Genomic DNA, 26246 nt, shown 5'->3' with positions numbered 1-26246 from the left:
TAAATGTTTATCTGATACCAGGGTAGGAAAGGACTTGAAGCATATCAGCAAAGAAATTATAAAGAAAAAGAGTGATAGATTTGAATATTTAGATTTAAAACATTTGTACATTTGAAAGAAATAGGAAAGTTGTTAAGAATAAGTTCCAAGAGTTCTTATCACAAGGAGGAATTGTTTTTCCTTTAGTCTTCTTTTTTTTTCTTTTTATTCTATTTATATGAGAAGATGGATTTAGCATCATGTTATATGTATACCTTAGACTTCTACAGCAACGTATGTCAATTATTTCTCAATGAAACTGGAAAAAAGTTAAAGGACATTGAAAAAGAAAGTATTTAATATTTTCAATATAAAAAGAATTAATATCCTTCATCTCTTAATAATTTATAAACAGTCAAACAAAAAGTAAGACCCAGAGGAAGACGAAAGACAGGCCTTAGCAGTTAAAGAGAGGTATAAGTGGCCAGTAATCCCCACAGAGCATGGACAGAATGTCTCATTGGTATTCAGAAATGTAAATTCAGTAACTACTGAGACAGCATTTGTAGCTGGTTTTTGAGAAACTAGTAATATCCAGAGCTGAGGAGATGGGAAAACTGGCCTTGTCATTCATATCCCTGGTGGACCTAGAGATTGGTGCAATTTAAAGAGATCAGCTTGTGATGAATTGCAAACTTTAAAAATAGAAATACCTTTTAACCCAAGAATTTCCCTCTTTAGTATTTATTCTGACCCGAGGTATATACGGAGATTTATGTACAAGAATGTTCACTTCCACATATTTATAATAGCAGAAAATTGGGAACTACCTAAATGGCTAAAGTAGAAAAATGTTTAAATGGATTATGGTATATCCTTAGGATTGATTATTTTATGATCATTGAAAATGAGAATGGTCTGGAAGGACATGGAAAAATGGAAATATTTTGAAATAATGGGGAAAAAAGGGGGGAGGGTTATAAAATGACATGAATAGCATGATCCCAGTTTTCTGAAAATAACCTGAATGTTGAATTGGAGCAGTATAGATGGTGGAATTAACTGTTGTTTATTCCCTCAAAACTTTTCTGTTTGCTTTCCAAATTTTCTACAAGGACTACGTATCACCTTTGTAATAAAAATATTACCTTGTATTGTTTGTCGAGGCCTGATGAGGTAAAGAAAATTCTTCTGTATTATCTGATCCCTTTAGGACACAGATACTATTGTGTGGGATGTGATCAATGAAAGCGGCCTCTACCGTCTAAAGGGGCACAAGGACGCCATCACACAAGCACTGTTTCTACGAGAAAAGAATCTGCTAGTTACTAGGTAAATAACGGTTTCATTTCCAGTTCTTTTCTATGTAAATGCATCAGAGAGGGTTTCAAAGACAGAATTTGGGTCATTCCTTCCTCATTCGTCCACACTATCCTCAGACTCATGTGTTGGCTTCTTCTGCCCTCTGCTTTCCTCTCTCCTTCCCTCTTCTCCCCAGTAGTACCCTAGAAGCTATCCATAGAGTTACTTCTAGCATTTTTAATTCTCTTCTGATTTGTCATTAATATCCTCTGGTATTAGCTTTTTCACGGTCCTTAAGCTTTGACATGCCATTTATAGAATGAGCTGTCTGCTTTCTGGATCCTGAGAAAGTCAGGAAAACAGAATGTGGAGCAGTGAGCAGAGGTGAATACCAAGTGTTTGAGTTGCCTGCCTTTTGAGAGCAGACATACTCTATGTAGGCCTTCTGAACATCTATTAGGTTGAACCATATGAAATTTCCATTTGTGCAGGTCAAACATGATAGGTCAAATATCAGCAATTTCATATGTTTCAACCTGATATAATAATGATCCATCCTAAGGAATGGCCACCCAGGAAAGTTTGGGATCCTGAGGTTTGCCAGCAGTAACTAGAAGAACTATAGTAATGATTCAGAAGCAGTTGTGAAGGAGCCCTGAATGCCATACCATTGGTGGGCTAGTTCCTGTGGGATGGCACATTGGTGTGTTGTTAGATAACACAGATTTTGTGAGAGAATGACTAATGTTCTAAAAGAATATACACATTTAGCTTAGGGAACAGTTGATCCTTGAACAACAGGGTTGAATTGGTCAAGTCCACTTGTATGCGTTTATTTTTTCAGTAAATCCAGTACAGTACTGTAAATGTGTTTTCTGCTATGATTTTCTTAACATTTTCTTTTCTTTAGATTACTTTGTTGTGAGAATATTACATACAAAATAGGTGTTAATGAACTGTTCATGTTACTGGTAAGGCTTCTGGTCAATAGTAGGCTATTGTTGTGGGAGAATCAGAGGTGTGTGTGGATTTTTGACTACACTGGGGGTGAGGGAGTTGGCGCCACTAGCCCCCTCGTCGTACAGGTATCAACAGTGTAAAAGAAAGGAAATAACACCGTGAGGTGGGATTGTATAGGAAGGACTTTACAAGTGGGGTTTTTGGTTTTTTTTTTTTTTTTTTTTCTTTTTTGCCAGTTTGGTCATGAAGGAGGATTATATTCGATTTATATTAGTGAAGAAGCAGGGAAGGGGCATTTGAGGCGGGAGGAGTAGAGCTCGTTGGCAGGGAGACTCAGAGCCAATGAATGAGAAGTTTCGAAAATGGTGCTAAAGAGCCTGATTTTGATTCTATAGAGAACCTTGAGCTAGTGGAAGTTTAAAAAATTGAGATTATCTGATAGTTTATTGGATGTAATGAAGGCACAGGAATGGACAAAGAGACCGGATGAGAAGCTATGAAAATAGTTCAGGCAGTAGAACTTAAATTCAGGGTCGCAGGCAGAAATGGATTGGAAGGAGTCAAGGCCTCCCAGAGGAGGTGTTTTCAGGATGTGGGGACCACCTGGACATGGGAGATGGGAGCAGAAGAGATGTGAGAGATTTCTGTGTCAGACGGGGGGGGAATGTGGGTGCTGTGATGATGAGCCACAGGTCAGCGTCTGTGTTCTGTGACACTCTGAATTCGTAGTTATTTCTGTGCTTACAGGTGAAACATTGTATTTTCTACCTAATAATGGAAAGTTAGGATTCTTTACTTTTTAAGAAAAGGTGAGGTAGAGTGGTAGCATTAGACATTGTTGCTACATATATTTTTTTGAAGGCAACACATGAGTCCTTGACCTACCATTTACTGATTTTTTTCTAATAATATTTTTCTCCTGTTTCTTTTTTTTAGTGGGAAAGATACCATGGTGAAATGGTGGGACCTTGATACCCAGCACTGCTTTAAAACAATGGTTGGCCACCGAACCGAGGTACATGTAGGATCACGGGCCCAGGGAAAGAATGGCAAGGCAAAAAGATGGTTTTCTTCCCTGGGCCTCTCATGGCCCTTTGCTTTTACTGCCCACAGTAACCATCATGTGCTGTCTTGAGAGACAGAGGTTGGAGTGGTGGAGGGAGCGAGCGCTAGCTGTCGGAGCAGGTAACAGCTACCCTGGCATTTAGTAGAAATTGGCCTTGGAGAAGTTTCTAATCCACGAACATGAGTTTCATTGTTTTTAAATAATGTGTCCACCTTTTTGATGGTAGGGAGGTCTATTGACGCTGTATGCACAGTGCTTGGCCCCATGACCTGTAAACAGCAAATCGTAGTCATTATAATAGTTACCCGAATGTAGACGTTTTCGATAGAGATCAGGGAGTATTTTATATCTTTGCATCCTCCTCCATGCTTTGTTCATACCAGGCTCTCAAAAACATTAATTAATGACGAGGAAGAGCAAATTATTCTTGGACTGTTGATTCACAACAATACTGTTCTTTTCATTGTTCTTAGATATTTGAGGCTGAAAATTATACGATAGACATCAATGGGGTACCTTTTATTTGCAGGGCATGGCTGAAAGCAAAGAAGTACCGGACTTAAAATCATCATTTGAGTGGATTCTAGTTAGGAATTGTGCTGAACAGCCATTATCTAAATTTAAGGGTAGGAAATTACAGAGAAACTTGTAGTTTACTCCATAATCAACAGTTCTACCACAGGCCATGTTTTCTTTCCAAAAGTGAGATTTTTCTCTCTCTCTTTTTTTTTAAGATTTTATTTATTTGATAAAGAGCGCACAAGCAGGGGGAGCGGCAGGCAGAGGGAGAGGAGAAGCAGGCTCCCCGCTGAGCAGGGAGCCCAGCGTGGGGCTCGATCCCAGGACCCTGGGACCATAACCTGAGCTGAAGGCAGACATTTAACCGACTGAGCCCACCCAGGCACTCCGAGATTTCTCTTACTGTATTTTGAAAGGGTTACCTTAAAATGAGGCTTTGCAAATGTCAAACAGATTTCACTACAGACAGTCTACTTAGATTTTTGGAATGTCACATCATATATCCTGGAGTCTCTTAAAAATCATACTATTTGAATCTTTTTATACTCTGTAGGTGTGGGGGTTGGTGCTGGTGTCAGAAGACAAGAGGCTCATCACTGGGGCTTCCGACAGTGAGCTGAGGGCTTGGGACATAGCCTATCTACAGGAGGTAATTGTTTTTGGTTTTTTTTGATCACGGGCAGTGCCGTGTTTTAGCAGTGTCACAGGCTCATTGAATTTTGAATTAGCTGTAATTACTGAGTACTTCCATAATACTAGAAGGAATTTTAAAACTTTTAGTCAGAATTTTTTTCTTCATTGTTAGCTCAGTTGCCCTCATTTATTTGAGCTCGAGGAAGGATAGTTTTAGGCTTACACCTTCTGGTGATGCTAATGTTTTAGTTTGTGGCGTTCTTAGCCCAGAGTTCCTGGACCTTTGGGTGTCCATGGATGGACTTCAGGCTATCTGTGACCCTTTCCCCTCAGACAAAATTCTGTGTAAAATTTGTGTGTGTGTATAAACATATGTTCTGAGATCTATAACTCTCTCAGATCCTCAAAAGATTTTGTGTGGAAGAAAGTTTATGGACTGTAGGTTTAGCTGGAGTTAGGTGTGTAGCGTTGTGTCCAGTAGCTGTTCTGGTGGGTTCTACTGTAATAGGCTAGGCTTTATCCTTTCTTCACGTCTGGATTGCCTCTGTAGTTCTGTGTGCCAGACTGGCATCTTTCCTCCAGAATATGGTAGCCTTTCATATAAGAAAATTTTAAAGTTAATGAAGAATCAGTCATCATTTTTTCACCTCAGTTTAAATTACTAGGTTGCTAAACCATAGTCTGTATTTTTTGGAAAGTTACCGGAGATAGTATAGTGAATACTGTTTTGTTTGTATTTGCCGTAGTCTGTTTTTAACATACTCTGGTTAAGTGTCCTACCACTGAAGAGGTTTGATCAAAGAGACCACTTATTCATGGACATAAGAATAGGTTTCTAAGTCATTAGGGTTAAGAGACACTTCCTGGGACACATTATTTCAGCTTCTATTTTCCCATTTTTATAAAACAGGTGGAAGACTTAGAAGAACCAGAGCCCAAGAAAAGCAAAGGGTCTTCCCCTGGAATACAGGACACACATGAGCCTGAGGATGGCAACCCAGAGACAGATGAAACTCCTGAGGATGTAATTCTTTTTCTTATCTTCATTTGTGTTGTGTCATGGGGAAAGCGAGAATTGGAGACTTTTTAATTTAAAAACTCACAGTTATCGTCATTTTTGGGAATATCTTTGTCCCCTGCATCTCTTTAGAATCGTACCTTTTCAGAGGTTTGACAGAACTTGCATTTTACTTTGGTCTTCTCCCTTGCTTCTTCCATAGCGCATCCTTACATGCAGAAAAGCTGGTTCCATCATGCGGGAGGGAAGGGACAGAGTTGTGAACCTTGCGGTCGACAGGACAGGGAGGATTCTAGCTTGCCACGTGAGTACCAGTTGTCGGAGAAAGCAGGGACGGGGCTGTTCCTTTCAGAGACTCGTGCTTGTTTTATATGCAGTGTAGAGATTAATTTTCCCCCAGTCTTGTTAACAATTCATTATGTGCTGCTGTGTAGACCTATAATCCCTAGCTTCTATTAGCATAACACAGTAATAGTTACTATTATTGTTCTTATTAGTTAGCAAGCATTAAATGTGTGCTTTTCTGAGCAGTCTAAAAGCATTAGCCAGCTTTTTATTTAGTCTTCTGAGCAATGCTGTGAGTAGGAGGTGGTATTCCCACTTTACACATTAGATGGCAGTCCCAGAGGGAGGAAGCTGTCCGAGGTAATACGACCAGTAAGGGAAGAAAAAGGAACATTATTGTTTAGGTCTTACTGAGAAAAAGCTACGTTACAAATTGCCTTTCCTGGACTCACGTCAAGTTTCACCTTTTAGGGAACCGATTCTGTGCTAGAAGTGTTCTGCATCCTTTCCAAAGGAGAAATTCAGAAGAAAATGGATAAGAAGATGAAGAAAGCTAGAAAGAAAGCAAAGTGTGTTGCTTTTATTTTTTTTTAATATTTACTATTAAAGTATCTTGGGTAAGCCACGTAGTACTGATAGAAAAACTATGGCTTCTTTAAGGAAGCGATTACTCTGTTAGCAATTACTGTTAAAAGGTAGAGAAGTTGTTTGGAGTGCCAGGAGTCCCTGTTTTACATTTCTACTCTTTAGTACAGCTTCGTAACTAGCATGTTCCTGAGTCGTGAACTCAGAGCCACATAGAACTAGAAAGCCATACAGATTTTTAAAAATAGCTTCTGAATGATTTAGTTCTCAGGCCAGCAGGTATCTTCACTGACAGCAACTCATACACAAGGAAGCTGGGTTGCATAATGCTAACCTTGGGGCCTGTGAGGAGAAGGACTATAGAACTGGCATTTGGGGGCAACATCACCTTGGAATAGGTTATTATAATAACCAAAGAAATCGGTTCCTCAGTGGTTGAAATTTATCAAGGCTCAAAGAAAAAGTCACCTTGGCAAGCCTTGTGAGACCTCTGGTTTATTTGACATAGTTGGACTTGTAAGTGCAGCTTAATGGATCTTCTAAAAAGTCCTGAAGTTAGAAAAGTTAACCAGGTACACTTCATTGGAATAGTTTGAATTACAAAGACTTACTTGCCCCAAGAAATTTTATGGGCTGTTGCCTTCAGAATCCACTTATTGAGGGTACTGATTAAATGGAATAAAATTTTATGACACTGTAGTTCACAAAGCATTTGTCCATAACACTGCATTATCTAATTCTCATGGTACTCCTTTGTTAAGTGACTCTCCCAGGATTACACAGGTTGTTGGTCTTGGAGCCATAATTTGACTAACGTAATAGCAAAGCTTCTTCTAGAAAAGTCATTGTTCTCTCCCCCCACCCCGCCCCAGATTAAATTCTTCCAAAGGGGAGGAGGAAGACCTTGAAGTCAATGTCAAAATGACACTGCAAGATGAAATCCAACGGGTGACTAATATCAAAACTTCTGCCAAAATCAAGTGAGTAAAAGTGTAGTATCTGAATTACCTGAGAGCAATATTGTAGAAATAGTAAGCTACAAAGTTGTATTGGTTTTTTCATGCTCATTGTTAGCAGTCTAGAGGAATTACATATTTGGAGACAGTGATCATGGGATACCTGATAGGCCTGCTTATTCATCATCTCATATTTGTTTTATTATAGTAACTGTTTCTATTTGTTTAATCTTCTTTCCTGCTGCCAATTAAAAAGAAAAACGTGTACCCCATGCTCCAAAAGGATTTCAGGTCACGTATAAAAATTATTTACATAAAAGCAAGATACATGTCAGATCCAGTATCTGAGCCCAGGTTTTTTTGACTTAAAAACCCATACTCAACTACCGTCCCAAGACGCAGAGCACTTTTTGTAAAATTCTTTATACTTGTTCAAACATCACATAGATGGAGGACGCTGTGAAGCCTTTCTACTAGAAACAGTTAACCTTGTGAGTGAAGATGGTGGCTAGAACATTTATGAATTATTTTCTCACACAGATCCTTTGACTTGATTCATTCACCTCAAGGAGAGTTGAAGGCAGTCTTCCTGCTGCAGAATAACTTGGTGGAGTCATATTCGCTGCACCCGTCCGCGCCTGCTCCTCAGCCTGTCAGGACGAGCAGAATCACCATTGGGGGTCATCGCAGTGACGTGCGGACCCTTTCTTTCAGCTCCGACAACATTGCTGTCCTTTCGGCCGCGGCAGATTCTGTGAAAATATGGAACAGGTTTGTGAAATGGTGCTCTCCATACTTTTATCCAGTCATGTTTTCTTTCCTGCGAATGAGGTTCTAGTACTCTTGATGGTTAGTTGTTAGTCTCTTAAGGCCCTACATACAGTTCCATCAAAAATGTATCTTGACTGTGGGCCTGTGGAGTTTAGAGTTGGAAAGGTTGCTTTTTAAAATTTGGTGCAAAAAATAAACGCAAGCTTATTCCATGTCTGAGGTTTGTCACCGTACTTGGGTAGAGAAAAACACACAAACAGGCTGCCTACTCCTTGAATTCTAGTAGGCTCTTAGTGCTGTCCAGTATTTTTACTATAATTTTCCATTCCTTTCCTAGATGACTATTCCACACCTCTTCTCTCCTCAAGCCCCAAAAACCTCTAGCACCTTCAAGCTGGTGACCTTGCTTCCTAATTCACTGAAAAATGGAATCATCTAGAAAACATTCATGTGCTCCCGGCACATCTGCCAACTCAGCACATATATACGTGTATATCCACGTAGTCCACTTTCCCTCCTGTCACTGTGTTGGTGTTCCTAATCAGCATTGACCACAGCTTGTACCTGTGGCTCTTTCTCTGCTCCCCTGCTAGCGGTTGTCGTCCTCCTGCATCTTTGACATTTCTGCTCTGTTGGATCATTCCCGTCAGCATGCAGCTATGCTCTAATACCTCCCATCTGAAAAGAAGTAATAGCCCTGTCTCCTCCTCAGTCTCTCTGGTTACGTCCCATCCTCTGATTTCTTTTCTCTGTTCTGTCTTCATCTGTCCCCCATCAAGCCTCTCCCCACCTTTTCACCATAGCAGCTCTTGTCGCCTCATCAGGGATCTTCATGTTTCTGAATCCAGTGACCCGTAAGCTTCATGTGACACTCTCTCCTGGAATTGGTAACTTTCTCCTCTTTGAAGCACTTTGACTCTCGTTACTTCCTCTTCCTCTGCTGGCCGTTCCCTCTGTCTGTGCTGGGTCCTTCTTACCTTTCAGACCTCTAAGTGTTGGAATACTTCAGGGCAGAGTCTTTGGACCTTTTCTCTGTCTACACTCACTTTCTGCAGCTTTCTCTATGCTGACGATGCATACATTTCTCTCTAGCCTTAGCCACTCCCTGAACACCAGACCCTTACATCCAAGTCTTTTGTTTGTGTCACCACCCGGCTGTCTAATTGGGCATCTCCATTTTTCATATGGCCCCAACCAAGCTTGTGATCTTCTTTCTCCCACAATCTCCCACCTGTTGCTCTGCCCCGTCTTCGAAAGTAATTACTTCCTTCCAGTTGTTCTCCCCTCGATGCTGTGGTCACTCTCTCATATCCTAGGTCCAGGTCACTAGCAGATCCTGTCAGCTTCAGCTTCAGAACTTAGCCAGCATCCAGCACGTGTCCTCACCTGTGCTGCCACCCCCAGCTCCCGTCCGCCATCGCTTCTCACCGTGGTTGTTGTCGAGAGAGCTTCCTGGCGGGTCTCCCCGCTGCGTGCCCCCTTGTAGTCTGTTCTCCACACGGCCGCCAGCATCATCTTCATGATGGAAGTGTCACTCCCAGTAGATCCACCTCATTGCCTGGAAGCCAAAGTGCTCACAGACCTCACCTCTGACCCCCCTCCCCTTCTGCTGTGCTAGAGCCCACTGGCCTTTTCTCATCCTTAAACACAGCAAGAGCATGTCCCTGCTGTGGTGATTGCATGCCTGTTTTTTGTGCCTGGAACCTTCTACCACCCTGACCCTCCTCCTCCCCTTCCCCCAGTGTTGTTTCTCCACAGCACCTGCTGTCACCTGATAGACCAGTATGTGTTTGTCTCGTTCCTAAAGAATGTGAGGGTCGTTTCTGTTTAACTCACTGTTATACCTCTAGTGCCTAGAATCGCATCTGGCATTCAATAAGTGTTGAATGAAGTGGGCATTTGATACATATCTGTTGAAGGGATGAATGTTTATCGTCCAATAAAATGAACTCGTAGAGATATTTAATAATAGGCTAATTCGACTTGTAATCCTGTGGGCTCGATTACTTCTTTATGGTGGCACATTGAGCCCAGCAGATGCTTTTTTTTTTTTGCCCTGCTTTTATATAATCTATTCCTTAGGATTAGGAGGCCCCTACCAAAAGAAAAAAAAAAAAGTGCCATTTAAATTTTTCTCTCTTGACTATAATTGGGTCTGAGCCGAGCTCTGTGTGGCTAGGTGTGTATTGAACAGACATGCTGACCTCTAAGACAGGGAAGCAGGTTCTCTTAACATGTGGTTCTTTATTCGTTCTTTCTCACAGGGCCACATTACAGTGTATCCGCACGATGACCTGCGAATATGCGCTGTGCTCGTTCTTTGTACCTGGTGATAGGCAGGTGGTCATAGGAACAAAGGTAAACTGAGGCTTTTTCTTGGATTTTGGAGGTTTTTCTACTCAATATTCTTAAAGTTTGAGAACTCTGATTCCTATTTTTGCATGTTGGAAATGAATGAGAGCTGGGTAATTTGAGAAGGTTGGTAGTTCGTTGCCCTTTTTTGAGGGGTTTTCTTTAAAGGTTTTTTTTTCTTTATTTGTGTTTTTAAAAAATCAAACCTTATGTCAAATTGTGAGGAAGGAAATTACAATCATGACCTTGAGATAACTGTCCATTCATGTTTTGGTGGTCGGCCTTTTGTGCATCTCTTCACGAACACATATGTAATTGTGTTTTGAGAAGACTAATGATGAAATATATGAAGTACCTATTGTCCGGCTTGGCAGGTAGAAGCATTCAGTAAAGACAGACTGACTAGTCCTCATTCCCAGTTGCCAGTCAGATTGGGAGATAAATGTGTGGGAATAAGCAGACTTGGATTTGGATCCAGATTGTCCCCATTTTAGAGTGGATAAATTGCTGCAAGTCCCGAAACTTCTTATAGTATGTTTCCTTATCTATATAATAGGATGAAAAGAAGTGCTTTTTGACAGTGGCTTTTGCACTACATAGGCCTAGCCTTGAATTCTAGATTTTCCACTCACTGAGTGTGAGAACTTTGGGCAAGTTACTTGCCCCTGTGTGCCTTGGTTTTCTCATGTAAAATGAGGTGAACAACCTACCTCACCCTACGGAAAGCACTTAGCACAGAAGCTGGCTCACAGCGAATAACAAGTAAATAAGAGCTGGGAGCAGAAGTACTGGTAGTAGGAGTAGCAGTGAGAATAAAATGGAATGAGGTCTTTGGAATACTTTGAAAAGTGCTTTGCAAGGATTTGTCATTGTCGCCCCCCTAAACTCGTGCTGTATGTGCACGATTTTTTATTAGAAAACCTGTGTATCACAATGGGTCTTTTTTTGCCCAGTTAAAAGTGTAAAGTAAGCCAGAGAGATTTTAGGGTCACTGTCAGGGAATGAACATTAAATTCCAATTACAAGTTTCTCTCGTTTTTCATTCCTTCTTTCAACAAATGTCCCCTCTATTGTTTTTGTTAGGAGAGCATTTTGTGAATATCTTAAGTCTACCTGTATGGCTAAAGTGCAATCCGCAGACCCCAGCCCAGTCTCTGTGCGAGGCAGTTAATGTACATGATCTCATTTAATGCCCACAACCACTTTGAGATGCTGGTGCTGTAAATCCCATTTTACAGATGAGAAAACAGACTCTTGGAGGTGAATTCAGCAACAGTCACAGAGTATGAAAGAGGCAGCCCTGGAACTCAGGTCTTCCTTACACTGTTGCCACCCCATGTGCAGAAGCCCATCATAGAGCAGGCTTTGCTGCTGTGTGTATGTGATCATGTTATTTTTATTTTTATTTATTTTATTTTTTAATTTATTTAATTTAATTTATTTTTTTTTAGTTTTTAAATTTTTCATTCTTTATTTTTTTTTAAGATTTTTATTTATTTATTTGACAGAGAGAGACACAGTGAGAGAGGGAACACAAGCAGGGAGAGTGGGAGAGGAAGAAGCAGGCTTCCCGCTGAGCAGGGAGCCCGATGTGGGGCCCGATCCCAGGACCTGGGATCATGACCTGAGCCGAAGGCAGACGCTTAACGACTGAGCCACCCAGGCGCCCTCTTTTTTATTTTTCATTAGCCAAGTTCTAAGCAGGAAGTGTGGCTCATTGTCTTCTAAGCTTTTGCGTTTTTTTTGTGTTTTTGTTTTAAGTCCATTGCCCTCCCTAGCATCGTAGGTAGATACCTATTTCTCATTGTCAGTGTATTCTAGAGGAGGAAACCAAAACTAGATGGGGAAGAGTTAGTTAAGCCAATTACCATTTAAACTTGATAAAGCTTAAAAGTTTTTTAGGTGTATTTGCTGTTGTGTGTCTCCTGATTTGCTGAAGTTGGAGAACCAATGAATGTGACAAGAGGCGGACTGCCAGGTTGCCCGGTTCCGTCATGGCCGAGCAACCTTGCCAGAGTTAACCCAGCACATCAGTGGTGTTTATTCAGATAGGAGGCACAGAGCGGGGAATGTGGGATCCATTTGCTAAACTGTCAGCCACATGGCCGCTGCTCGGCTATGAAATCTTTCCTAAACTGCGTAGGCATGAATCTTGGAGGTTGTGGGTGTGCTTGTTGGAGCTGTGCTCATTTTGTGTCTTCCTCAGACAGGAAAGCTGCAGCTTTATGACTTGGCCTCAGGAAATCTGCTGGAGACAATAGACGCACATGATGGAGCTTTATGGTCCTTGTCTCTCTCTCCAGATCAGGTGATGAAACCAGATGTTATGATCTGGACTTGAGTACTTCCCCGTTTCTTACATCAGATTTTACTGCTGCCTAACAAAGATTTATTAGGTGTTTCTTTAGAGAAAGCCCGCTTCTTGTCTAATCTTTAGATTTCCTATATGATGGCATATCATGTGCCTGATAATATGAATAGCTGTCATTATCAAATGAATTCTCATTCAGCTGCTCTTGATCATCAGCTGCATGACATCCGATTGCTTACCCTTGTGAGTTTTCACCAATGGTTTGTGCTACTTCCCAAGAGGGAATATTTCCTTGGGCAACAAAATGCAGAGGATGGAGTAGACTTTTCTGTTCCCCTTTTAGTCTATACGTCTATGACTATATAAGTCTAGTGTTGATAGCAAATATACCAGCCCTTTCAAGTCAGTAACGGGATGCTTCCCTTCAGAGGGGTCACCTTGGAGAACTGTATACTTAACTCTAGTCATGGTGCTGTTGCTCAGAACATTTTGAGGTATTTTTTGGACAATAATAAGAGATTGTGGCCCGTTCATTTGAATCTTCTCAATAGTGGCAAACCTTCATCCATTGAAAGTAGATACCATTTTTGGAAAAAATTGAATCTGGAATTTAGAGTGGGTTATGCCATTTGGGGTCAGATCAAAACAACTTTAAAATTTAAATAGTAGTAACATCTTGGATTTGTAGAGGATTCTTTCTGCAAAGTATTTTTACATCCATCATGTCATTTATTATTTGCATAATGGTTTTATAAACTAAACTATAGATAGTCTTTGTCATTACAGCAACACTAAAGGTCATCGGTAGGTTCTTTTCTATGTTACTAATCTCAAATGGCAGAATAAACACTTGGGATCTAATTTTCTGACCCATGCTCATATACTTTAATGCTACAGTGTGATGGGACTAATTTTCTTGATATTGGAAAACAGTTTCAAACATATTTTAAGCAGGGACATTGCAGGAATAAGTTTATACCCTACTGAGGTAAATACTTTGAATAAACTTATTTTGATGATCCAGTCTGTGTATATTTGTCAAACCATTTTATTACTTAATAGCAAATTCTTTGACTGGTGCTTTCTCAGGTGGAGCAAGAAACCCTACCATGTTCAGAGACTTCCTGATGCCGAATGAAAGTATAACTAGAACTTTACACTAGTTACCATCTGTCTACATTAGCCCCTGCTAGAAATTTTTAAATAAGGTCTGTGGCAGCAGCCCCAAAAGAGCAGTGGAAGGGGTTAGGAAGGAACCACATTTTTCTTAATTCTTCTCCCATGCTGTTAAGTAAAAATGGTCTTTTATACAATTTTGATATGTATCTTCTTACCAAAGTTTCTGTAATAAAATATTTCTTAATTGCAATGTCATTGGCTTTTCAGCGTGGCTTTGTGACAGGTGGTGCAGATAAATCTGTCAAGTTCTGGGATTTTGAGTTGGTAAAAGATGAAAATAGTACCCAGAAGAGGTGAGTAGACATTTTTTAATTTGTGTCCTTTTTTTGGAGGGAGAATGGGGAACCACAGAATGGGCCTTTGACATGTGTATTTCTGTTGCACTCCAGGGAGTTTTTGGAATTTTTGTCTGCCTGTGTAGAGCCCTTATTTATTTACTTATTTATTTCATGCTTTCCGTCATGCTAGACTTTCTGTGAAGCAAACCCGAACCTTGCAACTAGATGAAGACGTCCTGTGTGTCAGTTATTCTCCCAACCAAAAACTGTTGGCTGTGTCTTTGCTGGACTGTACTGTGAAAATCTTCTATGTTGACACTTTAAAGGTACAGTGATTATGCCTGGAAATAGTTTCTGTCTTTCTCACTGACCGTGGGTTGAGCCTGGAGAGTGGCCTTGACTGTGCCCAGCAGTGGTGTGTTTCTAAAGATGTATGTGTGAATCAAAACACTGTAGGTGTACTAGGAAAGCTAGGATTTTTGCAGAACCCTTTGGTTTATAAATTTTGCTTAAAGCGAGTTGTATTTCATAAGCTCAGAAAATCTGTAGACGGCACATCCTGTTGCCGCCAGTAATTGCAGAGAATTGCTGCATCTCCTGGGCAGGGATTCCACACTTGGCTGGACATCAGGATCATTTGGGTTGCTTTTAAAAATTACAGATTACTGGGCCCTAGGCCCAGAGTCGGGGGGACTGCAGCAGGCCTGGGAACATTGTTGGGAAGCGAGTGCCCAGAGTCTTTGCAGCTAAGAGATGCAGAGGACGTGCCTGTGGCCTGTTCTGACTGAGGTGGTAGGCTTCTGGGGGAGTGGCTCCTCCACAGTGCAGTGTTCAGGGCAAGTGCATGAGGGCTCCGTGTGCTGGACACGGGTACGAGCTGCCTTCAGTGGTTTGTCTTCCTTGAAAAGAGAAATAGGAAGCAATCCAGAACAGTGTTTAGGATTGTATCCTAAAGTTCTACTTTAGATCCACATGTAACAAACAATGCCTATATCTTATAGACAGACGTGAATTGTTTACATTCTTTTTTTTTTTTTTTTTTTAATATTTAGTTTTTTCTTTCACTCTATGGACACAAACTGCCTGTTATATGCATGGACATTTCTTATGTAAGTAAAATTTAAAGTGTCTTAGTAACAAGCACTTTCTTCGTTCTTGGCTTGCTATCTTCATTTTAGAGTATTTTTTCATCCTATTGTATATCTTTCTCCCCAAAAAGCCATAAAATAATGTATATTGTAATCGTACCTCATATATGTGTGTGTGTGTGTTGTGTGTATATATATATATATATATTTTTTTTTTTTTTTTTTTGCTATATATAAATTACTTTAGTGCTGTCAGAATATGTTCAAAATATCTGAGTTAATCCTTGCAGCTAACACCCTGTTGTGGATTCCCCAGATAGTATTTTCTTATCTAAAATACTATGATTGGTAGACCACCCTAAAATACAAAAGACTTTAAAGAAGGCATCCCCCTTTGTTCTGAAAGATCATGCCGGTGAAGAAGATGGAACTTGGCTTCACATTTGGACATTTACAGTATTTTGCACTATATCTATACTGTTAGTTCCTTGACCAAAATGATATTTTTGCAATGTCTAGTTATGGATAAGAGTGGGAATCTGTGTGAAAGGACTGCATACTCTGGCCATCTGTGATCAGTACCTTAACAGTAAGTGGGCGGCACAAGATATTTCCGGTGGTCTTGTTATGCTGACAACTATTTGAATGAGGCATTGACATAGGAAAGATAAAAGGGAGAACATGGGATAAAAGGCTGGGTCGCAAACATTCTAGTAGGTTCTTTTCCAGACTTTTCTTTCCTCCTCCTTCCCTCTTCCCCCAAATCCTATGACAGGGATGAGCGATTTTTCTTCCTGTTTAAGGAAGTAAATAGGTAACAGACATCAAGGCACAGTACCGCCCTATAGCAGTACGAAAACTTTGGAGCCACAGAGTTCTTGCTTTCACTCAACAAGCTTTTTAAGGAAATCTTAGGTTAAAGCAAAGAAATAGGTGCTCTTGATAGAGATGGTATTTGTATTGATTTTAATGTTTCTGGAAGAAATGGGTTAGTCTTGCTTTATGTAACTGTAGATTTTCTGATAATCAGGTAAAGTAATGGTTCCCTTCTCTTCCTCGTAGGATGGAGCACTAATAGCAACAGGCTCTGCTGACAGGAATGTGAAAATCTGGGGTTTGGACTTTGGGGACTGCCACAAGTCTCTCTTTGCACACGATGACAGGTAGGTGCAGTCTTTTCAAAGATGTCCCTTTGAGTCCTGTACGTATCATTTCCCTTGAATGTCTGCGTCTATTCAGACAGTCATAAATACAAAATTCTAAAATATAAATAACCAGGCATGCTAGAACTAGCTCTTCAAAACTGTGCATGAGGTTCTTCACTAATGTGGAATTGCTTGACATTTGATCACTTTTCTCACTTTTCAGTGTGATGTACCTACAGTTTGTGCCCAAGTCCCACCTCTTCTTCACCGCTGGGAAGGACCATAAGATTAAGCAGTGGGATGCAGACAAATTTGAACACATACAGACTCTGGAGGTGACCTCTTGCCTACTTTGCTTGCTCAGTATTCAGAACTACTTTTAAGATCAAGTGTTGATCTTCCACTCAGCGCAGGTTTCGGCCAAGGAATAAGGTGTTCCTACTCAGGGTTTCTCTTTTTGTGTCTTCTTTCTCCAGGGGCACCACCAGGAAATCTGGTGCTTGGCCGTAAGCCCCAGTGGAGACTATGTTGTGTCATCGTCACATGACAAATCCCTGAGACTTTGGGAGAGAACAAGGGAGCCTCTTATTCTTGAGGAAGAAAGGGAGATGGTAAGGACTCAGGCTTGGTTACAGAATGTGCTGGTGGGTGGGTGTCTAGTTCTGTCTAGTGCGGCCACCCCTCCGCCAGTGCATGTCCAGGCACCTCCAGAAGAGGTTTCCAACACCCCCATCAACCATTTCAGCAGCCACACAGAGACAGAGATGCCATTAGGGGATTGCATTTTGAAAGACGCAGCTTTTTACTGTCTCCTTTCACTTCATGTAGAGACCGTGTTTCTTCTTCTAGATTAATTTGTATCTGTCTCTTGGCAGCAAAGGGAAGCAGAATATGAGGAGAGTGTGGCCAAAGAAGACCAACCTGTAGTAAGTAAATTCTGGGGGACCCTGAGATTGAGCCCTGTAATTATCTTATTGGAATTTACTTTAATTTCAAGAATTTCTAATAGAATTAGAATTGGGGCCAGATGCCAGAGTCATCACCAGCTGATGTGGAAAGCAATCTGTGTAGTCCTGTTTGATTCAACTGTATATCCTGATTTTGTGGGACAAACGACCGACCAGATTTGGTATTGGATGTTTGTCATTCTGGCTTTTTTTTTTTTAAGGAGGCTTCAGAGAATCATAGAACAAAAATAAAAATCAAAAAATTTTAGAAATTGGGCATTCTCTTTATACTTTTAGAGGGTAGGATATTCTTTTCCTTTTTTTCCATTTTTTTTTTAATGAGTAATTCTTTTTTTTTTAATTAATTTTATTTTATTATGTTATATTAGTCACCATGCATTACATCATTAGTTTTTGATGTAGTGATCCACGATCCATTGTTTTCGGATAACACCCAGTGCTCCATGCAGTACGTGCCCTCCTTAATACGCATCACCAGGCTAACCCATCCTCCCACCCCCTCCCCTCTAGAACCCTCAGTTTGTTTCTCAGAGTCCATAGTCTCTCATGGTTCGTGTCCCCCTCCAATTTCCCCCCCTTCATTTTTCCCTTCCTACTATCTTCTTTTTTTTTTTTTTAGCATATAATGTATTATTTGTTTCAGGGGTACAGATCTGTGATTCAACAGTCTTACACAATTCACAGCACTCACCATAGCACATACCCTCCCCAGTGTCTATCACCCAGCCACCCCCCCACCCCCCTCCACTCCAGCAACCCTCAGTTTGTTTCCTGAGATTAAGAGTCTCTTACGGTTTGCCTCCCTCTCTGGTTTCATCTTGTTTCATTTTTTTCCTCCCTTCCCCTATGATCCACTGTCTTGTTTCTCAAATTCCTCATATCAGTGAGATCATATGATACTTGTTTTTCTCTGATTGACTTATTTCGCTTAGCATAATGGAGGGTAGGATATTCTTATGATAATGAATATAAAATACTTAATAGTGTCTGGCACTTATTAAGTACTCCATTGATGGTAGTTGGTAGCACCATGATAGCATTATCATAACATAGTGATGACTGCTCTTTTCTGGATATAAGATTAATTTATTGGTTCTTTAGTGCCTGTCAACAATATTATCAAGGATCTCTTTGTTTCTGGCAGGTTCCAGGAGAGACTCAAGGTGACAATTACTTTACTGGAAAGAAAACTATTGAAACGGTCAAAGCAGTAAGTTGATATATATTCTGTATCTATATTTATAGATGTGTACATTTTTAAGGAGGATCCCAACTTTTTAGTGAAAGGTTTTATCAACCAGGTAGCCCTTTTATGGCAAAAAGTTGATGAAATTCATAGGTAGAGCTCAGAACCTCTGTTGTCCTCCCTTGTAACCAAGGACAGGAGTCATGTTGAATCGGCACATGGTTTCTAGAAAGGAAGGCTTGATCTCCTTGGAAGCAGCACCCCTCAGAGGTCCCGGGAGCTGCCCTACTCCATGTGTGCGCATACATATGACCTCACCTGAACCCAAGACGCTCCGTCTCCTCCCTGTAAATTAAACAGAAAAAGAAACACCAGAGACATCATCACATGCTGTTCGGCACTCTCCTGGCACACATTTATTAAACCGATTCAAGCTAGTTGGTACTTTTCTAGTCAGGCCTTCCAGTTGCAGGGTTCCGGGATGCTGGGACACATGGTGATGACTTCTCTCCTTTGTCACCATCCACGTAGGCTGAGAGGATCATGGAGGCTGTCGAGCTATACCGAGAGGAGACTGCAAAAAGGAAGGAACACAAAGCCATTTGTAAAGCTGCAGGGAAAGAGGTGAGATAGTCCATGGAGTTACACTCTGAGAAACATGTATCCATAGAATTCCTGAGAAGAACACCATCGCTGTGGGAGTTACTGACTCAGATCAGGAAATGACATAAATGTGATAGAGTCTTTTCTAATTCAGATATTAGAAAGAAGGAGTCGAGGGGCTGTGAGGAGGGGACCTGGGTCTTAATACAATTGCAGACTGAGTTGCTTACCATATGGAGCAGAAACTGCTCCTGCAGGGTTTCGGACGCACCACAACCGTTACAGATTTCTAGATGAATTCTAGAAATTCTAGAATTGCCTGAACTCATTAGCACTATGGAAATTAAAAGGCCTGATATTTCTTGTATATTCTTTCAAAACTGTACTGTTGTCGCACTGCCTGTGACAAACACTGTCTTGTTTTATAATGACTTGATCTGATGATTTCTTCACAGGTTCCTCTTCCCATCAACCCCATCCTCATGGCTTATGGCAATATCTCTGTAAGTAGAGTGTCTACCAGTTCCCCTTGGTTACTCAAAGGTTACTTTTAGGGACAAGAGAGGGACAGTAGGAAGTGCAGAGGCATGATTTGAGGCTGGATGCATCGGGAAAAACTTTGCCATTAACACTCTCTCCTGTCCTCTAGGATTTTGAGCGTTTCAAAAGGACCATTTTAGTGTAACTTCTAAGTCATCTGTTTTGGTTGGACTGGATTGGCATTCTCATATTTTCTTCCTTTTTTTTTTTAAGATTTTATCTATTTGTCAGAGAGCGAGAGAGCAGAAGCAGGGGGAGAGGCGGAGGGAGAAGCAGGCTCCCCGCTGAGCAAGGAGCCCGATGCGGGACTTGATCCCAGGACTCTGGGATCATGACCTGAGCCCAAAGCAGACGCTTAGCCAACTGAGCCACCCAGACGTCCCGCATTCTCTTATTTTCTAGTGCTTATTTATGTTCAGTATCCAAAGCCCTCTGAAGATTCTCTTCATCTAAATGAACTTTGAAATTGAGGTTTTTGGAGGAAAACTTGACGTAAATCAGTCAGATAAAGGAGGACAGAGAGAGAAATGTATGCTTATGTAGCAGTCTCCAGTTACTTAGTACTTTACTCACATGTGTCATTCATCATGGTCATCACGTGAGTCAGTGTAGCCTCATTTTACAGTTGGGAAATTAGCCTGACTCACGGTTAGAAGGGAACAGAGTTGGGAAGTGGTGGAGCTGGACTGTGAACCCACATGGGACAAACTCTAAGCCCATGCATGTATATTGCCATCCTAGAACACTGTTTCTCCTCTGAGTGGGATCCCTGGTTTTTAGATGGGAATTACAGATCTCCAGTAGAAACCAACCTAGAGTATCACTAAGGCTGTTATTTGCTTCCTTTATAGCCTTCAGCTTATGTGTTGGAGATTTTTAAAGGAATCAAGTCGAGGTAAGTCCCAGTGTACAGTGACTATAATTTGTCAGCTAACAGCATTTATCGAATGCTTGTCTGACCATGAGATAAATAGAAGTTATAATTGATGGTTATTTTCCTTAAAGGTTTAATTATGTCAACATTTTGGTGGAAAATAGTATATTATAATGTCTTTCTGAAGCAGAACTAGGAGGCTCCTCCTAAAGTATGAAGGGAGATGCTTTTAGAGACAAATGAAGGGTAGCCCTACTTTATATTATAGGTAATGAAATCATCATCAGTCACAAGTACCAACTGGTAACCTTTTTTGGTTATGTGTTTCCTTTGGCTTATTTTCTGTGTACATACACAATTGGAATTCTATGTATATAATTTTATATCCTTTTCTTTTTCACGGAATATTTCCTGAGCATTTGCTCAGGTTACAAATATTCTTCAAAAATACATTCGTTGAATTATGTCAAAACATTCCATTGTATGGATAATTACTATTGGATTTGCTTTTGTTTTTTTTGCTGTTAATCAGTACTGCTTCAGTGAACACCTTTACATAGGAATCTTTGTCATAGCATAACAATAACTATCAGTGGGCATGAGTTTTTTAAAGGTCTGTGTTGCTGAATTACTTTCCAGAAAGTTTATAGTGATTTTGACCAGGCTTTAAAAAATTCTTTTGCCAGGTTCAGAGGCAAAAGGTGGTATTATATTATTTTAATTTCTTTCAATTATTAATGAAACAGAATTTTATATTTGTTGGCCATTTGTGTTTTTTTCTGTGAATTTTTAGTTACTTTTCCTTTCTTATACTGTTCAGTAGTTTCTTACTGGTTTTAAGAATTTTTGTATCTTTTGTCATATATTTTTAAAATAATGTTTCTTGTTTGTGATTTACCCTTGGATTTTATTTATGAGTTTTACCTACTTAAAAGTTATTTTCATAACTTTTCTTAATCTCTAAATCTGTCCCTTACAACAAGAAATAAATACACTATCTGAGGATCTGAAACTTCCCTGGAGAAATGTAAATCAAAATTTAAATTAATGGAAGTGTTGTGCATTCCTAGAAAGGAAGATTCTATGTTCTAAAGATTTAGGTTTTGTTTTTTGTTTTTTTTTAAATTAGTTCATAGGTTTGTGAGCCTGGTTGAAAACCTCTTGAGATTTGGAATTGGAGTTGATGAAATGATGCTAGAACTAGGTCAAGAAAAATAAAACAAACCAGAAGAAAACAAGAGAGAGCTATCCTCCTAAATTAAAAAGCTATAAAATTAACAAAACTAAAACACTACTGGATTATTGTTAGAATCAATCATTAAAACAGACTTGAAAGCCCTGAAACAGAGTCTCATATGTCTCAGTGTATGGCAAAAAGAAGTATATAAAGATGGAATATTCAACAAAAGACTTTGGAGAAATAATTTCTCCAAAAAAAAAAAAAAAGTTAGATTCTCCTATCATGCCATGGACCAGAATGCATCAAATAGGTTAAAATATTAAATATAAAAAATACTGAAAAGAGGGAACCATCAGAATATAGATGAATAGTTAATTTAACCCTGAATGGGTAAGATCTGTTCAAATATAAAAGCAGGAGGAAAAAAATAGTAAAAGATTTAAAAATTGAGCATGTTGAGAAATGTGACATTTTTAATGCTTATTCTCTTCTTCTTCAGTGAGCTGGAAGAGTCTCTGCTTGTGCTACCTTTTTCTTATGTCCCGGACATCCTTAAGCTCTTTAATGAATTCATCCAGCTGGGCTCTGATATTGAACTTCTGTGTAGGTGCCTCTTCTTTCTGCTCAGGTAACATCCTTTCCAAAGAATACTGTGTCTGCTCCGCCTAAGTGCTCTGGTGCTACTTGAACTAATGGTGTTAATGCTCTGGGATTAAGAAATCTGATGTTTCAGACTGAGAGGGTTACAGGATTTCATTGCTGTGGGACATAAATTGTTATCCTGCAGAATCAGTCTTGTCCTTACACAAGGAGAGTGATGGCCCACCTCTTTAAGTCACAAGATAGAGCATCGCTCAGGGATGCTTGCGTCAGCATAGGTCTCTGGGTTGCAGTAGCTCTGATCCTTGTCTGTTTGCTGAGAGCCCATTACTGAATGGCCAATTGGCCTCATTTGTTGTGTCTTTTTAACTGTGTAAGCAAAATGATTTAGTTTTGTCCTCATAACAGCATCGTAAGGAATGGTGCCTTTACTTTTCAGGTCTCTGTAGAAACAAATGGAAAAGTAAGGGCATACAGGGAGGGAAGGAAGAAACATATGTTTATTGGATTATTCTTAAATATGAACATTTCCTCTTAGTGTGTAATTGAGAAGAATATATTTATAAGAGTTTAAGAATATACTCTTCTTGAATCCTGTTCTCTGCCCCTCAGTCTCCAGCTGTTAGAGCAGAGAACAGAAACAGAGAAATTGAACACTCTTTAAAATGCTCTTAATGAAGATAAAATACAAACTGATCAGCCAATACCAAATAGTTAAAAAAAAAAAAGCCCAAACAGGTATATTTCATGAATTGGAATTTGACTCGATCTATTTTCATGCTTCTTAATCCTCTGTTCCTTTTATTCCATCAAGATAGTAGCAAAAGAAGAACAGTGATATGTTTATAGTATTCTTTTGCCGTATTTATAATTCTGGGCAAGCCCTGAGGCCTTCAGTTGGTACTCAACAATGTTACTAATAATTTCTTACCGCTGTGGCATCTGTACTATTGAAATCAGGGTTACTCATTCTAAGTGAGACACTATGAGGGCTTCCGGCATATCAGAGGGGTCACGGATGGGGAGGCCCATACAAGTAGCTGTGGCAGGTCACAGGTGAGCTTGAGGATGCACACCGAGGAACATAAGTTCATGGACATCATCTTGGTACTCTAGGTCGGAGTCTGACTCTCTGATCAGGGACTCTTTTTTGCTGTGGCTTCACTAGAAATATTAATAAACCTTTGTTGAGTTAGTATTTCTTAGAGAGTTCATTTCTCTGAGCTTTCCATAAAATACCATTTTCAGAGTCTGTGGCCGCATGGTAGATGGCTGCGAAAAGAGCCAGCTTTGCAAATGAGTTGAATGTGTCATAACTTTTACGATAGTAGTGTTAAAATTGACAGATAAAACTGAGTAGCAGGCAAGAAACATCTTTAGCTATTTTTGCCAGAAGCATTTCTATACTGCCATAATGATATGGTGAAATGAATCTTTTGTGTTTTGTTTTGTTTTGTTTTACTTTGATATTGTCTATTTGCTTTTCTAGAAGGGGTAAGCAGAGCCAGAACCACTACCTCTCTCTGTAATGTGACTGTTTTGTTTTTCTTATTAGAATTCACTTCGGGCAGATCACTAGTAACCAAATGCTTGTGCCAGTGATTGAAAAGTTAAAGGAAACAACTATTTCAAAAGTCAGCCAAGTCCGGGTAGGTGTCCCTGTAGAAGTACAGTAACGAGGGAGAAATCCTAGTGTGTGTGTGACTTAGAAGTAGCACAGCGAGCTGTGCCTTGTCTTTGGTGGTATTGACCAGACATAGATCAGTATGTGAGATAAGATTTTCATTGGAGCTGGTAGGAATAGGGAGAAGAAAACAAAACCAAACCAGGAAGACCTTGGACAAGGAGGGATGAGTAAGAACACCTGAAGCATTGGTTCTCCTGACTTGCTTATGCTGCTGTATTGAACTGAAGTGAAAGAAAGGTCATTTAATCTTTCTTATATCCCCCCCCAACCCCCTAGGATGTTATTGGCTTCAACATGGCAGGTCTTGAATATCTCAAGAGGGAATGCGAGGCAAAAAGTGAAGTTATGTTTTTTGCTGATGCGACCAGCCAGTTGGAAGAAAAGAAGAGGAAGAGGAAAAAGAGGGAGAAGCTAATTTTAACATATACTTAGAACTCAAATGTGGTGCCCTTTTCTTTTTATTTAAAAGGACTTCTAAACTAAGCAGTGGAATTGGTGTCAACTTGGAAATAACCAAGTGACAGAGCTTGTTGTGTTACGGAAGATGTCAGGATGTGGTTCCCAGCTTTGCCTGAGGAAATGCCCAGTGTGGGGCTGTGCGCTCTATTTCTTGGACTTACAGCTTGATAGTTTAAAATCTCTCTGTGCCCTCGAAGGTTGTGCCCTTCAGGAGTTGTTCCCATTATATTCTAGCAGGGAACAACGAGCTTTTTTTTATTAGTTTTTGACTAGAGCTGAAATGAACATTTCTAAAGTTTTTCTTATTTCTGTGATAACAGAAGATTTAATGATGTGTTACTCTTTGTATTATGTTTTACCTCCTACAGAGACTATCAGGTGCACAATTGATTGCCCTCTCCCATTAAATGCAGAGTTGTGGACCTACAGAGCTGAAAAGGACCATAAAAATTCTCTAAAACATCCTCCTTTAACTTCACCTCTTAGAGGTGGTTATATCTGTATATAAAAATATCTAATTGCTAATTTTTTCTACTTGTCTAGTTGTTTCTAATTAAAGTGCAGTCAAGCTGAGATGCCTTGCTGGGCTTCTGGGTGATTAATACCATAGACATACATACATACATATGTATATGCATGGTAAGAGTTTGGGGAGGTGGGAATATTTTAGAAGAAATGGACACATTCCTTTGGGTCTGGCTTCTCTTTGTGGGAAGTTTTTAAGTTGCTACTCCAACTTCGTTGCAGTTCTGTGTAGATTTCTCTGTCATCTTTTTGTTGTTGTTGTTGTTTTAAGATCTATTTAAATTCCAGTTAGTTAATATACAGTATAATATTAGTCACACATCCAGCACATCGATTCAGCACTTCCATACAACATCTGGTCCTCTTCACAAGTGCCCTCCTTAATCCCCATCACCTTCACCCCCCCACCCCCCCACCCCTCTCCCCTCCAGTAACCATCAGTTTGTTCTCTATAGTTAAGAGTCTGTTTCTTGGTTTGTCTCTTTTTTTTCCCCCTTTTGCTCTTTTGTTTTGTTTCTTAAATTTCACATATGAATACAATCATATGGTATTTGTCTTTCCCTAACTGACTTTTGCTTAACATAATACTGTCTAAATCCATCCATGTTGTTGCAAATGGCACGATTTCATTCTTTTTTATGGCTGAGTAATATTCCATTGTGTGTGTATATACCATATCTTTATTCATTCATCAGTCAATGGACACTTGGTCTGTTTCCAGATTTGGCATGTATCCCTTTGAATTAGTATTTTTGTATCCTTTGGGTAAATACCCAGTAGTGCAATTGCTGGATCATAGGGTAGTTCTATTTTTAATTTTTTGAGGAAGCTCCATACTGTTTTCCAGAGTGGCTGCAGCAGTTTGCATTCCCACCAACAGTGCAAGAGGGTTCTTCTTTCTCCTCATTCCTGTCAACACTTCTTGTTTCTTGTGTTGTTATTTTAGCCATTCTGACGGGTGTGAGGTAATATCTCATTGTGGTTTTGATTCACATTTCTCTGATAGTAAGTGATGTTGAGCATCTTTTCATGTGTCGGCCATTTGTATGTCTTTGGAAAACTATTCATGTCTTCTGCACATTTTTAAATTGGATTATTTGTTTTGGGGTGTTGAATTTGATAAGTTCTTTATATATTTTGGATACTAACCCTTTATCTGATAAGGCATTTGCAAATATCTTCTCCCATTCTGTTGGT

General features: G+C 39.9%; 1 protein-coding gene across 4 annotated transcripts in view; it reads left to right on the top strand.

Moving 5' to 3' along the window:
* The window catches only part of WDR3 (WD repeat domain 3), a 30923-nt gene extending 5589 nt beyond the window's left edge, over positions 1–25334 (top strand). For 3 of the 4 annotated variants that reach the window (XM_032420591.1, XM_032420596.1, XM_032420579.1), the window contains exons 4-27: positions 1193–1311; positions 3178–3256; positions 4380–4475; positions 5370–5483; positions 5680–5781; positions 6234–6331; positions 7220–7327; positions 7844–8074; positions 10339–10432; positions 12633–12734; positions 14124–14209; positions 14385–14520; positions 15247–15303; positions 16345–16445; positions 16651–16762; positions 16904–17038; positions 17303–17353; positions 18540–18605; positions 19113–19205; positions 19640–19687; positions 20576–20619; positions 22278–22406; positions 23934–24027; positions 24342–25334. In XM_032420591.1, the coding sequence (XP_032276482.1) occupies positions 1193–1311; positions 3178–3256; positions 4380–4475; positions 5370–5483; positions 5680–5781; positions 6234–6331; positions 7220–7327; positions 7844–8074; positions 10339–10432; positions 12633–12734; positions 14124–14209; positions 14385–14520; positions 15247–15303; positions 16345–16445; positions 16651–16762; positions 16904–17038; positions 17303–17353; positions 18540–18605; positions 19113–19205; positions 19640–19687; positions 20576–20619; positions 22278–22406; positions 23934–24027; positions 24342–24497 (2451 nt within the window). In that variant the 3' untranslated portion in view covers positions 24498–25334. The remainder of the gene's footprint in view (positions 1–1192; positions 1312–3177; positions 3257–4379; positions 4476–5369; positions 5484–5679; positions 5782–6233; positions 6332–7219; positions 7328–7843; positions 8075–10338; positions 10433–12632; positions 12735–14123; positions 14210–14384; positions 14521–15246; positions 15304–16344; positions 16446–16650; positions 16763–16903; positions 17039–17302; positions 17354–18539; positions 18606–19112; positions 19206–19639; positions 19688–20575; positions 20620–22277; positions 22407–23933; positions 24028–24341) is intronic. The other variant, XM_032420603.1, reaches the window with a different exon arrangement.
* The last annotated feature ends 912 nt before the right edge of the window (positions 25335–26246 follow it).

The sequence above is a fragment of the Phoca vitulina genome, unplaced genomic scaffold (genome assembly GCF_004348235.1).
Source record: "Phoca vitulina isolate PV1807 unplaced genomic scaffold, GSC_HSeal_1.0 scaffold2, whole genome shotgun sequence".
In the NCBI taxonomy this organism is placed as follows: Eukaryota; Metazoa; Chordata; class Mammalia; order Carnivora; family Phocidae; genus Phoca; species Phoca vitulina.
Note: the sequence above shows the minus strand (reverse complement) of the source record. Positions and strands in the feature narration are given on the sequence as shown.